General features: G+C 45.7%; 1 protein-coding gene across 5 annotated transcripts in view; it reads left to right on the forward strand.

The window, feature by feature from the left end:
• The window catches only part of LOC144155968 (uncharacterized), a 32,555-nt gene extending 18,257 nt beyond the window's left edge, over positions 1–14,298 (forward strand). For all 5 annotated transcript variants that reach the window (XM_077687709.1, XM_077687710.1, XM_077687708.1 and 2 more), the window contains 2 exons: positions 3,304–3,404; positions 14,143–14,298. In XM_077687709.1, the coding sequence (XP_077543835.1) occupies positions 3,304–3,404; positions 14,143–14,274 (233 nt within the window). In that variant the 3' untranslated portion in view covers positions 14,275–14,298. The remainder of the gene's footprint in view (positions 1–3,303; positions 3,405–14,142) is intronic.
• Positions 14,299–14,323: the final 25 nt, after the last annotated feature.

Below are 14,323 nucleotides of genomic sequence, written 5' to 3' on the forward strand. Positions count from 1 at the left end.
GATATAGAAGATTTTTTTTTTATTGCGCCATTTTGCCACAGGGCATAGATAACAGGAAAACAATAGACAAAACAGGACAGGGTAACGACAAAGAAGGAAAGCAAAAAAAAAAAAAAAAAGGAAAGAAAGAAAGACACACAGTGTGAGGCGGGCGCACTACAGGAAACTATAGAGTCCAGTTTCGGAAATAAATTCCAACAGTTTTTGTAAAGTGGGCCGTGCGCCCACCGATGAATATCTGGAGGTCGCCCTGGGCGATGTCCTGTGGGCCCCATGTGTCGAGCACGGGTTGATTGAAGCCCTGGACACGTCCCTAGCAAATGTTCCAATGTCACTTCAGCAACAGGGGCAGGGCAGTAGGGGCAGGTCGGGGAGGGATCTGCAAGACTAGAAGTCCACGTTGCTCGCACAGCAGGCGTCAGTGCGACGCCCAGGCGGATTCTTCGAAGCACGACCTCTTCACGACGGGTTAAGCCGCCAGGAAGGTCAGACCCACGCGGAGGAAGAAGGGCACGCGTGGAGCACCGAAGAATATCATTCTTGATGAGTAGGGTGTCTTCCAGTGAGAGCTGAAGAAACGGGAGTGGGTACACCCCTTGCTGCGGGTGAGCGGCTGAGTCGGCGAGGGCGTGCGTGGTCGTGCTCCGGCGGGTCCAGAGGACGCGAACAGGGCACGGGAATGATTGGAGTATCTGGTGCACCTCGCATGTAATGCCCAGTGTACTGTTGACGCGCCGGAGCTCTCGAGCAGCCTGAGTGGAATCGGTGTATAACACCAAGCGCGGTGGTGGGGCAGCGTCGAGCTCAGAAGCTAAAGCACACAGGCCATCACGAATGGCAACCAGCTCCGCCAACAGAGAAGGAAGTGGCGCCTCTGTGAAATACGAGCATGTCTGGTTGATGGATGGCATAGTGGGGCAGACAAGACTTGTGTGGAGGATGCCGTCGGCTACCCCTGCGTCCACATGCGCTTGAAGGCCCTCTGGCGAGTCAAAAGGGAGCGGTGGGTTGGCCTGCTTCTCTTGGGGGTGAATGCTTTTTAAGCACCCTAGAGGCTGGTTGTCCGTAGCTTGAGGTCGCTGCCATGGAGGGGGCTCCGCTAAGCTATAGTTGGTTGTAAAGGACAACGAAGATAGTTGGTTGTAAAGGACAAGTTAACAAGTTACTCCTGAATTTCGGTCAACAATCTCGCTTGCAACAGACATTTTAATTTTAGATGCGGTTTTACCAGCGTCTAACTGCGGTTGCATCCGTTGTGGAAACAAAGGGGGATGGTAGACGCGTGCAGTCGCTATTTATTATAACTTAAGCATACACAGAGTGGTTTAGTCAGCTGTGAAATGACGAGAAGCCCGGGCAATGGAAAGGCAATGTAGAAAAGTTGTTAAAAGCTTATCACCAAGCAAATGTGATTGTGCATGGGGGCATCTGCGCAGGCCGAGAATACCAGTAGCATGCGGTGGGCTCTCCTGATTGCATGACTCCGAATCAAAAAGCCTCACAGATGTTGAGTCAGCAAGCCTGATGAATAGCCGCAGCACACAGTGAAAGATGTCGCGCCTGGCTATTTATCGGGCTTGTAGACTCAACATCTGTGATGCTTCTTCTTTCGCATAAAGTGGAAGAAGAGAAAGCATGAAGAAGCGGTTGTAGAAAACAGTGTAAATACTACCATGAAGCAGAAACAAAGATTCAGAACCACCTCACAAATTGCATTGGCAAAACATGAATTACAACAAATCTTTTACGACATGTTGTAGTGTTCCTTTGTGCTTAGTTTAGTGGTAGGGTGCCTACATTGAGCTGGGGGTTGATCAGTGAGTGGAAACATGGTATTTTGCTCATGCGAGACCCCTTGCATAAGAGACAGAGGCTGCTCCCTGGTGTGTCTCTAATAAAGGGGTTCAACTGTTCATCGATGTCAAGTACAGTTTCGCTTAGTGCGTACCTGTCGCAAGACACGAGTGAAGTCGGCGGCACAGATCAGCTGATTGCCAGCTGCCATGTTTTGGTATCGGCCACACGTTGCCCAGTTCTCGGCGACCGCCTTCGGTGGCTTTGCCATTTGCCAATAGATTTCGCTAGTAGTCTTCCTGCTAACAATGCACTCACTGCTTACCTACCGTTTTATCTAAGTTAGTATGCGCGCTAACACTCACAATTTTTTCGGAAGCGTTATTTGGATTTTGTTCTGCGTGACTTTGCCACGGGCAAGGTGCGGGCGCACCTGTGTCGATATCCGTGTTTGCAGGCAACTGAGCTACAACGGGGGCGTTTCGTGCTTCGTGCCGCTTTTTTTTTGCGATTCTATGCTCCTGTGGTGATTTGGAGTTCTCCAGGGCAAGTAGAACATCACCACATGCACTGTGATTACTCATATCTGTTGACGCCACGGCCGAGAATCTGGTAGTAAAGGCGCGCAGACGACAGATGCTGGGGCATTTTTTTTGTTTTTTTTTTTTGTTTTTTTGTTTTTTTGTTTTGTTTTTTTTGTTTGTTTTTTTTTTCCCCCTCCCTTTGCGAGATGCGGACACATGCCACAGACACAGCGGGCATCATCATGGCGGTTTACAGTTTTTTTAAGAGAAGAAATTGCCCGCTAAACTTTTATGTGACTACCATCTGTATATTTTTTGGCATGTCAGACTGTAAGTCTCACAAAGGACAAAATATGTAGGTGGCAGGGATGTGAAGGTTAAAGAAAATCCATGCAAACAGGACAAAGATGAATTGAACCTATGCATTTCTCATGAGCTATGAATGCAAAAAACATTAATGTCCAACTGAACGCCTCCGAGCACAACTTTGATTTTTTTGATGCATGTAATGTTTTTTCTGCAGGCCATGTATCGAGTTTTGTGGTTTAATTGGTGAGGGTTTATTCAGAGGTTTTATGTTAGCAAGTTGGCTGTATGCTGTAACTGTTTGGGCAGAGTTGCTTGGAATGTGGCTGCTGAAATGATGAGGATTTAAACTATAGCAGCATAACACGAAAGATCCCCAGGTGGTCAGAATTACTCGGGAGCCTTCCACTATAGTATGTTTCATAGCACAGGTGCAGCTTTGGCATCTTTAATATTGTCTTGGCATCTGGAATCCGAATGTTGTGATGATTGTGTCTGCATGTGCAAGCTTTTCTTATTTGAGTAGGGATTCATCACAGCCACTTTTTTTTTTAAATTCTGAGCTCTCTAGTGTATTGCGTGCACCTTTTCTAATCCAAACTTTACCTTCCATCAGCTTTGCTGAAGCGGGCGTTCGGCTTTTACTCATTTTGTCGTGTGTGCCTTGCTTTCTGTGCAGAGTCTGTGAAGAAGGCCAGGTTTAAGTGGAAGAAAACCATAAAGGAAACACTGCTCAACGCTGAAAATTGTCAAATGTCTATGAACCTACTGAAAAAGACGGTGAGTTGAGACTTGGGTTTATGTTGCATGTGCCACCTATTGCCATAAATAAATGCCTGTTTAATCTGAGTTTGGAGGAATGAACTAGAGAGGCTATATTTTTTTTTTGGAAGGCTGAACATTCAGAAATGGTAGCCTGCACATACTGAAAGCTCGACGTGCACAGAATATCAACGGAAAATGTGAAATTGCTGGAACATTGCAAAAGTATTTTGTATATAATTGGATATTGTGTTCTCGTGTTGCCACAAGGCACCCATTTCACCCTGTGCTGTTCTGTTTGCAGTACAAGCTTCTTTTTATGCAAAAGGGCTGTAGTGTGCGCTGTCATTGAAACTTGACCATGCAGTGGTTAGCAACACTTCAATGGACTGTGAATGAGGAGATGGCAGTAAACACACACACAAACTGCTTGCTTGCTTGCTTACACCTTGACTTTGCACCAAGGGAGAATTTTATGGTATTTTTTTATTACCATGTTGAGGGGTGGTACAGTTGTGCCAATTGTGCTGGACGGCTACATTTACGACTTGTTGCTACAAGCTGCATCAATACCACAAAATTGTCCAAAACTGTGCTCATGCTGCGCCATAACGTGAACTGCATGCTGCCCACTCCTTCATTCTCGTTTGCAATGTTGTTGCCTTTTCCTTCTCCCCAGAGTTTCCTTCGGAACACTGAGTGATCTAATTCCATCAGAATGTTTGCCACTCAGAACCCTTGGCAGTTCTTCTCGTGCAGGGAATCCAGGAATTTTAATGTTGTGGGCTAACATACCAGATAAAGAAAACCCCACCTAGCTGCGCTAGAGAAAGTACTACCAGCCGTACACTAGCCCCAGCAGAATCCAAAGACTCGCGCACTTGTTTGAGTACTCACGCGCGGTAGACAGACTCCGGCAATCAAAGTAAGGCTTTGTTGCCAGGCAAATACAGGGTACATACCAGACAACACGACTGCCGCTCGCGGGGAGTAGTGCTGCTTTTGCTTGCTCAAGCCACAGGGACTCAGACTCGATATCTGGCAGCGCAGTTATCAGAAGAGGGGCTTCCTGACGACCAGTCAACACGGAATCTCAGAGCAGAGTTCCCTGGGAGCCAGTTGGGTTCTCAGTCATTGTGGCATCAGAGTAGGCACTCCTGAACTGACCGACACCGACCGAATCGCCCAGCTGACTCCCGCGGAAAGGATCGGACATACCCGAACAAGGCTTCGTGGGAAAAGGGCTCCTCCAGGGCAGGGAGGCGCCGTTGGGAGACAAACGAGGGTCTGTCCTCCCGCGTCCTCATTCGAAAGTCACTTGGTATCGTCGGTACGGCACGCCATGCATGGCCAGTGAGGAAAGCTAGCATGCATGCTATCAGCCCAGATGGCTGCCCCCACGATTGGCGAAGCCTTACCACATGTTCAAACGAGGCATGGGTGCAAAAGGGGCCCCGACGGGTTTAAATTTCGGATTGGCTCCGTTAGGAACCGGTCCTTTGGGTATGGTGGCGTACCTGTCCCAGACCTTCAAAATGGGCACAGCATTCGGCGTCGAAGTGGCACCTGAGTGTCCAGTTGCTGAATGCTTCCTGCTAAGAATATGAAATAAGCACATGGATGTGCCAAGTCACGTTAAACTCTTTCGCAACCGCCAGAAAATTGACCGATATTTAGGGGTCCAAGAAAACATTTTTTTTTCTGTTAAAAAAATTGGTTAGGCACTAATTACAGGAACACAAAATGCAGATTATTTAATGGCCTTTCCAATAACACCACTTTTTTAAATGTTTCATATATCATAGTTGCAAAAAACAATATCAAAATCAAAATTTTTGTCAAATTGTAAAAAAAAAATGATAAAAAAGGAGTTGTGTATATCAAACCACTGGTAGTAGAAAAAAATTAGAATATACATTTTGTAGGGAAACATTTCAAAATTACGCCCTAGAGAAATGTCGACTTGCGCGGAACAGTTTGTCAGATATAAAAAAAATGCTAGCACGCATGGTACTCGTGTCATGCGGTGAAGCTTAACCTCCAATTTAAAATGGGCAATTTCGGGTGGTTCCCTGGAAGAAATCTGACGGTTTGACATTATCAGAGGCACCAATTTGCCCTCACATAACGTAAAAACATCTTGTCAATGACTGACTTTGAATTTACAGCGAGCACAATATTTGGGACAAGCACACGATGCGGAAAAACATGCATGAAGTTGAAAACGAAACTCCATGGTTGATGCTTGTTGACGTTCACGGTCAGTTATCTCTCAAAACATAAAGTTGAGCTTTAATATCATCCTCTGACTCGCAATTGTACCTTGCATGCAGGAATGAGGTGCGATGCGCTAGAATCGTGCCCTGCAAACTTTGGCCGAGTAGCTGTTGCGCAATAAAAAAGATCAGCACAACGAACCTCCTCCATTGCAGTGCCACCTAACGTATTTGAAATGAAACAGTACAAAAACTTATAGGAGACTCCGTCCGAATAGACAGTTCAACTAAGCAGCAACCCTAGACACCCGGAGATACCCTCATATGGAAACAAAACGGGAACGCGAACAGCTGGCAGTGTGTAAGGCCGGTTTGAAGCGCTGTCCTCGTCGGAACAGATATCTGGCAACTGGGTGTGATCTTTTGACTTGCATCTGAAACTCTTTATCGCAAAAATCGGGTTAGGGTGGGGGGAAATCAGGAGCGGCGTGCTTAGTTCGAGGATCAGTCGCGCACGCTCAAGGTGCCATGACAGGTAGCCTTGAAGTTGGGTAACTGCGTAGTAGCGCTAAATATGAATTTCGCGATGCAGAAATGAAAACGAAACTGTTGTAAACTGTTCGCGAATGGTCCTGGGGTAAGTAGAACTACCTACCATACATTTTAGAAAAACGTGCTCAAAGGCAATAAAACTCTCTAAAATCATAAAGTAGCGTTGCAAACAGGCACTGCTTGACATAAGTTGGGTTTATTAGAAAGACTGCTTAGTCCCGATAACAATGATACCAATATCATCGCAATCTTCGAACAAATAACGGAGATATTAAAGAAAACATGTGAAGCAGTCGCAACCCCCTAGCCAATTTCCCGCAACTTTTCTATGACGTCACAGAGCCTTGTTTGTGCGATTGGCGGCCGTCTAACTGACTTGTCGCGACGACACATGACTGGACGCCTGTAATGGGGCCTCTAGTTCCATTTGACCGCATCACTTGAATGCTAACGTGCAGTTAACGCACTGAAAATTATGTTTTATTGTTGGCCCGTATGACGTCATTCTTGCTCATAACACATCACTGTGGCGCAAAATTTGAAAGTTTTTAAATACTTCTTGCTTTTTTTTTTTTTCCGTTAAAAAAAAACATCTGATTGATTGATTGATTGATTGTGGGGTTTAACGCGCCGACGCAACGCAGGCGATGAGGCGCGCCGTAGTGGAGGGCTCCGGATTAATTTAGACCACCTGGGGATCTTTAACGTGCGCCGAAATCTCGTACACACGGGCGTTTTTGCTTTTCGCCTCCATCAGAAAAGCGGCCGCCGCGGCCGGGAATCGAACCCGCGACCTCGTGCTCAGCAGCGCAACGCCTTAGCCACTGAGCCACCGCGGCGGGTAAAAAAAAAAAAAAAAAAAAAAAACATCTTTTGTGGCTGTAATGGAGCTGAGTGAGATACTGAATCCTAGTTCTTTCAAATTAAACAAAGTTGTATTTTCTTTCATGGCTCCTCTAAGTGTAGCGTGGTGGAGAATAGTTTGGGCTGCGACGGTTTTATCGACTGCAAAGCTGTTAATACCATGGAACTGCTGGTTATAGTAGATTTCCACCATTAACCAAGTTCCTCTGGGAGCAGCAGTGGGTTCTGGTGGAAGATGCACAATCAGTAACTGCTCCTTGAAGACACGAACGCGCCTCGAAGAGCACTTGCTTGCCTGCAGCTGTTTGTTCTTACAGAACAGAATGACCTTATCAGCTTTTCATAACACCAATGACTTCCATGGATAGTGCAGCGAAGTGCAATAATTCGGCACAATAAAAAAACTGAGTCATCCTGTTCAGCAGAAGTGGGTGACCAGTGAAGCTGCTGGGAATAATGCCGCTCAGTAACTATGGAGTATATTCCTGATTACCTAACAACATTAGACAGCACGCAAGATTCTTTGCAACTAACTCATAGAATTAGGTTGCAAGCGCCCTTGAAGGTTACTGGGGATGGCATTTCATGGCTGTCGCGACCAGACTACTTCAAAAGTGCAGAGATACTCGCTGTGTAACCTCTGTCTCTCGTTTCTTTTTCGTGTTAAACGCACTGCATCTTTCCGGCCAACAGTGTACCCGTGATCAGTAGCTGACTGTGCACTTCGTGGCATCATTTTGAATTTTTCATGTGTCAGATGCTGGCGTGGTTTTCCGTGAGATGTCTTCGACTTTAGTGGCACGTGCATGGCTGCGTTACTTTCATTTCCTTCTTTGCTTGTTTTTACTTTGTTAGCAGTGGATAGGCAAAAAGTTTTCTTTCACCGTGACAAAAGAACATAGAATGAAAGAACTTGTGCGGACAGGGGTGACATCAAGCCCATCTGGTGGCGAGGTTTGGCGCGGTGTTGCTGCATACGGGCTTCTGGCGGCCTAGTTGCTTGGGGTAATGTCGGCGTGAGGTGGCGATGGCTTGAGCAGAATCTTCATGTCTCGGCATACTTGGAACGGCACACAGATTCTGCTTGCAAATGGCGTGCAACAAAGGCTGAGTTGCGGGCTTCTGAAGCGAGAACAGTCTAAGTAGAACATGGTCTCGAAAAACTCAAACAGGTATATATAACACAACAAGGCATTTTTAGGTGCTCATAAGCCCATATAGGGGCAAACATCAAAATAGGTACTTATATGCACATCGAATGATTGCTTAAAGGAGCTATGAAGAGAAAACACAAGTTTGGTTCATTCAAAAGATTGCCTCGTTAGAATCATACTGACACCAGTTTTAAGGTAAACTGGTGTTTGCATGTCGCCCAGAAAGGCGTTCACAAGCTTCTCAATGCATCTCATCAGTCGTAGGTTGCCACAGCTACTTTCTACTTTGTTGCAAAGCAGGCGCAGCATGTTTCTTGTTTCTGCCCTTGTAGGCACTTCTCGAGGCTCTTCGCTGCCTGCATGATGAGCTAGTGGTCCGCAGCTGTCTCAACGATGTAGGCGTCAGACAGCATTGTGGTAATGGGGAGGACATCAGCTTCGTACAGGGCATGATCCGCGTAAATTTGCTGTTCACGACCGCTTTCGGCGCTTATTGGGAGCTAAGGTTACAATGCCAAATGCATCGCCCGCTTCCCAATGGGAGTGAATGGTACGCCTCCAGTGTCCATATGTCGCAAGGTGGGCCCCGAGCTGAACTGGGATCACCCGACTGTAACTAAATTCGTGAGCGGCTTGTGTTTCGTTGCCAAAGCAACCGATGTTTGAGGTTGTCGGAGTAACGACGCTCTCGCTAGCGTTAGAAAACTCAGAGCCGCGGCAGAGCACGTTTTGCCAACGTTGCCGCTATCCACCACGCGTCGCCCAAGATGAACCGGTCACACATGACTAAAGCGCTGGGAAGGCTAGCGATTGGGGGAGAGTGGCCGGAGTAGAAAGAGAGGGCTTGGTTGGCCGGTGCGGGCTGATGCGTTTGGCATTGTAAAAATACAGGTGATGGAGAGACATCAGCTCCCTGCAGCGGACTTTGCCTTCTGTCCTCTCTGCCAACATTTCGAGATATCCGTGGTCCCCGAAAAAGCATTCGAGATAAAGGGGGACAAATACATATCACCTATGGGAGGCAAATGCACGGCTAAAAAAAGTTTGGACTTAACCAATATTTCGAGATAACAGAGTTCGAGTTAGCGAGGGATTACTGTAGTTTTCTTTATGGCACTTTGCTTCTGTGCTGCTCCAAAGTGATGTTTTTTAATGCTGGGAGCTGCTGGGAAAGGGTGTTTTCATGCTCCAAAATTCAGTTTTTTTTTTTTGCTCCAAAAGCTATTCTAGCTGCCTCCCCCTCCCCCTGAATGTGTTACAGGAGTACTTGCTTGACAATTTCCAACAAGCTGGAATTCGTTGTCAAATGTAAAAAATACTCCCTTTATGTTCCTTTATACTCCCTTTAGTTTTGACCATCATATTGCAGGCAGGTTTTTTAAAAAAAGGAGTTTTTTTTTTTTTTTTTTTGCGTGTGTGTGTTCTTGTTCTTGTAGACCAGGTGAGGAAGTGTTGGGGCTGAATTCAGCATTGAGAAATTGAAACCCAGAAGCCAGTAGTTGAGCTAGCTTGATATGAACAAGTGCAGGGTTTGGGCAAGAAGTTTTCAATACCATACTGCAGTCCCTTGCTATGGGGTCCAGGCCATGTCAATTCGTAACATTGAATCCTTGCACAGTTCTGGTGACCACAAACTGGTGCCATTATTACTGGCCTTCAGGAGAAGGGTATAGAAAAGCTTCACAAGTTCTCAATTCTTGATCTTGTAAGGTGAAAAATCTTTGATCCCAATGTTTCATTCATGATCTCAATGGCCATTTTTTTTTTTTCTACAGTCTTGTTAGGTGTAGAATGAAGGTAGCTCTTCCATCTTGGGTACAAGACGGACCATGTTGCCCAGCTCTGGTCTTCTCTTGGTTGTTTCTCGTCACTGCAGTGGGAGTTATCCTTCACTTGTCTGAAGCAAGCATCGCTTATCTCCAGTTTTTTCTTGGTGATTGCTCCGTCACCTGTGATGCATTATTTCTGGGTACTTATATTTCTCTGACCTATTGAAAAAGTTGGCTGCCCAGTATTGATCGAATGTTGAGTAAAAGCCACTTGAATTTTTTGTGTGTGTTTACCAGGAATGAAAAATGGCAAGTAAATGATGTTTGGCTCTAGAAATCTGCTCCAACACAGACTTGCATTGCTCCAAAATTTGCCTTTTGGTGCTCCAAAGCTGCTCCAAAAGTACCTTTTTACTGCCACACAGCTGAACCGAAACAGCATTATTCCTGCTCCCTAAGCTGCTCCAAAAGGCTCAAGCCCTCTTCCACCCCTGAACATAGAATGGGTAGGCCGTGATCTGGGTTTTTTTTTTTTTTTTTTTTTTTTTCTTTCTTGCTCGTTTACATGCAGTTTTCCATTAGAATAGTGTGTTCTGAAGTGTATTTTCCCTCCGGCTTCCTTGCCACCGATTTGCTTACGTCGGCTGTGACAACACACTGGCAAGTGCAAAGTTCAGTGGGTTGCTACCATATTTACCTGTGTGGGAGCAAGTGAAGTCAGTTTTGACCGTGAAATGGCAAAAAATGAAAATTTTCGGATGTAGGAGGGTCAACAGGTGGACTAGTTAATGATCAGCCTTGATGAACGCCGAAACGGTGCGAGAACATTTGAAAACCAGTGTGACTTACTGTAGTTGGTGACCCGCCGCGATGGCTCAGTGGCTAAGGTGTTGTGCTGCTGAGCCGAAGGACGCTGGTTCGATTCCCGGCAGCAGCTACCGTTTTTTGATGGAGACGAAAAGCACACGTGTCCGTGTGTTCGAGATTTCGGCGCACGTTAAAGATCCATAAGTGGTCGAAATTAATCCGGAGCCCTCCACTACGCCTGTGTAGCGTTTCCTGTGTAGCATCGCGTGTTGCCTCCAATCGCCTGTGTAGTGTTGGCTTGTTAGACCTCATAAACAATGATCAATGAATGCAGTAGTTGGTGTGGCAGTCCAGCTGCCAGTGGCACATGGTATTTTCGGTTCTTTCACCTATTACAGATAACTAAGGCTTTAGACTAACACGAAACAGTCAAATAATGATTTTGTGGGTTAAACTACACAATGCAGCCAAAGATAAAACTTTGACAAATTCACTTCAGTGTCCCTTGAAGCAATGCTTGTTGGGATACGCATAACTCTATGTGTATTTTGCTTTTGCATTGGAGAGAATCTGTAGTAGACTGCATTCATTGCATTTCACTAAGAAGACCCATGTTAGTTGCAGCTTTCCGCATCGTTAAATTGATATAGCACCTGACAATTGTAAACATTTAACACGTAAAGAAAAAAAATTAATGGGAGACTCATTCGTGGATCTTTGAGAATGTGTGAGCATCTTGTTTCTCTCTGTCGCCACCTTGAGGCTCAGCCCGGTGCTCATTCTTTGCTCCGGCTTGCTGTTTTCCCACTCTGCACTGGCTGTGTGCAAGCGCTGGCTGTAGTCACGGGGCCCGTTGATGCAGCGCAGAGGCAGGTAGTGTGTCACGCTTCAACTTGGCGTCACCTTGGCAACGTCGGCACTGTTGAGAAAGCAGCCTCCTCCTTTCTCCAAGGCACCTCTTTGCTCTGTCGTTCTGTGTTCTCTCGCTGGCTCTATTGACATAGTGAAGCGTCTCTGCAGAGCGGTGCGTAAGTTTTTTCGACATGCCCTATCTGTTGCTCATGCAATAATTTTTGACTCGTCCACACATTCAAGAGTTTTCCAGTGCCCTCCCTTGCTCCTTGTCGGATTTTTACTTAAAAGTACGCTTCTTGGTTTCTGTGTCTAACAAAAGCCTCCTTCCCTGACTTTCAGCCATTGTCGAAAAACCAGAAAACTGCCTAAATCATGATGTGAAATGGGAGCAATGCAATTTTAGATGAGTTGGCAGAATTCATGCTTTCTGCACCATGCATGAGTAACATTGCAATCTTGAACGGGAAAGTTTTTCATCTGTCATTTGGAACATCATGCTTATCATCGTCATCATTGTCATCACATTCATCTGGCATAGCAAGCTAGGCATTTTAGATGGGCTGACATCGCCAGACTTCATTATAGATTGTTCTCTCTCTCTATCAGCCACCCCAGCTTTTATTTTTATTTTATTTACTGGCTGGAATCTCCCTCTCTATCTCTCTGCCCCCTCCCCCCCCCCCCCCCCCCCCCCCCCCTGATCTGAGCATGGAGTTGGGGTAAGTGTCACTTTAGCAGTAGCTGGGGCGAATTGTCAGAGGTGACACCGTTTGGTATATGGGGCACTTTTAAAGACGATAGTCTTTCTTGGGCTACTTGTACGCAGAATTTTGGTCCGTCCGTCCGTCTGTCCGTGACTCAATTCAGCCACCCAGCCAAAGTGAAACAAGCTGCACAATAGTCTTGTATACTCACAGCCACATATAAACGTCCTAGTCTGGTGTCAATGTTCCTACTTGTCAACGTTGTTGAACAAGAGCAAGACATTATGCCAATATAAGGCAGAAAATCAATACATAAGTGATATTTGCAGTGTTCCTTTATTAAAAACTTCATGGATGCTTGGTTTTTGCGATAGCAAATGAAATACTACATCAAGTGCAGAAAACCGTCACCTGCTGTTGCCCACGCTACTATAGCTCCTGGAGGCATTTAAGAAATCAAACGGCAACAGGAACAAAATGTTCCATTAGATAAACCTGGTCCCACGTTCCGCTTGGAACGCTCGTGGAGTAGGGCAACGTGGTTCTATAAATGTTGAGTTGGGTGCCTCAACTCACGCACGTCTCCGCCGTATGACAGCGCTGGCATCGGGGCACCTGAACCTGACTTCGAGCAGTGGAATGCAGTAAATTTAAATTGACTTAAGCAAAACCTCTAGCATGTTATCTTGGGAGGAACAAGACAGGAGAGGAACAGTATGAAAGGTGAGCGGGAAAGTGAAGGGAGGCATTTACTTTGCAGGTGCGCCATTAGACTATCATCGTTCGTCAACATTTGCAACAAAAAAAGCAGATACGCGGCTTTTTTTGTTTTTCTATTATTAAAGGAGCCATGAAGAGAAAATACAACTTCGTTTAATTTGAAAGAACTAGGATTCAGTATCTCACTCAGCTCCATTACAGCCACAAAAGATGTTTTTTAACGAAAAAAAAGCAAGAGGTATTTAACAACTTTCAAATTTTGCGCCACAGTGACGTGTTATGAGCAAGAATGACGTCATACGGGCCAACAATAAAACATAATTTTCAGTGCGTTAACTGCACGTTAGCATTCAAGTGATGCGGTCAAATGGAACTAGAGGCCCCGTTACAGACGTCCAGTCATGTGTCGTCGCGACAGGTCAGTTAGGCAGCCGCCAATCGCACAAACAAGGTTCCGTGACGTCATAGAAAAGTTGCGGGGAAATTAACTAGGGGGTCGCGACTGCTTCACACGTTTTCTTTAATGTCTCCGTTATTTGTTTGAAGATTGCGATGATATTCGTATCATTGTTATCAGGACTAAGCAGCCTTTCTAATAAACCCAACTTGTATTTTGTCTTCATGGCTTCTTTAAGTGGTGTATTGCCACAAAAGCAGGAATCGGATTTTTGAGAATGCTAAAATTTAGTTTCTCGTGTGCAGTTCTCCCCTCTTGCCTAATATTGTGAGACATTCCTAATTTTGTGTTTTTACTTGTCTGGTATGCATGTCACAGATGGTAATGGAGGTGGTAAACCACCAATTGCAAGACATATTGACAAGCAAGACAAGACAAGCAATGTGACATAACTGGCATTTGCCATGGAAATGAATGAATGAAACTAATCTTTATTGACAACAACAGGTGCATTTGTTAGGGCACCCGCCTGGGGGAGGGGATCCCTAGTCAGGGATCCCCTGGCTGCGGCTTAATGCTGCAGATGTTTTGAAGTTGGGCATTATTTTTGCACGTTAGTTGCTTGAATTCTCACCTGGAGCAGGGTGCTTGAAGCCCACATTAGATGTACGTGGTATTGTGTAATTGACTTGTGATATTGGCCCTTACTCTTTCCCAGGTGTTCGATAAATACCGGAACCAAGGCGGGCTTCTCTCAGAAGAGGATGTGCAGACAAAATTTGACAAGGTGCTTTCCAACCAGCGGTACTTCGAGCACAAAGGTGGCAAGGTTCGGTATGTGAAGAGCTAAATAAAGGAGCAGTGTGGGGTTTTACCTTGGTCTTTTATAAATGAAACGA

The sequence above is a fragment of the Haemaphysalis longicornis genome, unplaced genomic scaffold (genome assembly GCF_048455015.1).
Source record: "Haemaphysalis longicornis isolate Haplotype H1 unplaced genomic scaffold, Haemaphysalis longicornis Haplotype H1 scaffold_1, whole genome shotgun sequence".
NCBI lineage: Eukaryota > Metazoa > Arthropoda > Arachnida > Ixodida > Ixodidae > Haemaphysalis > Haemaphysalis longicornis.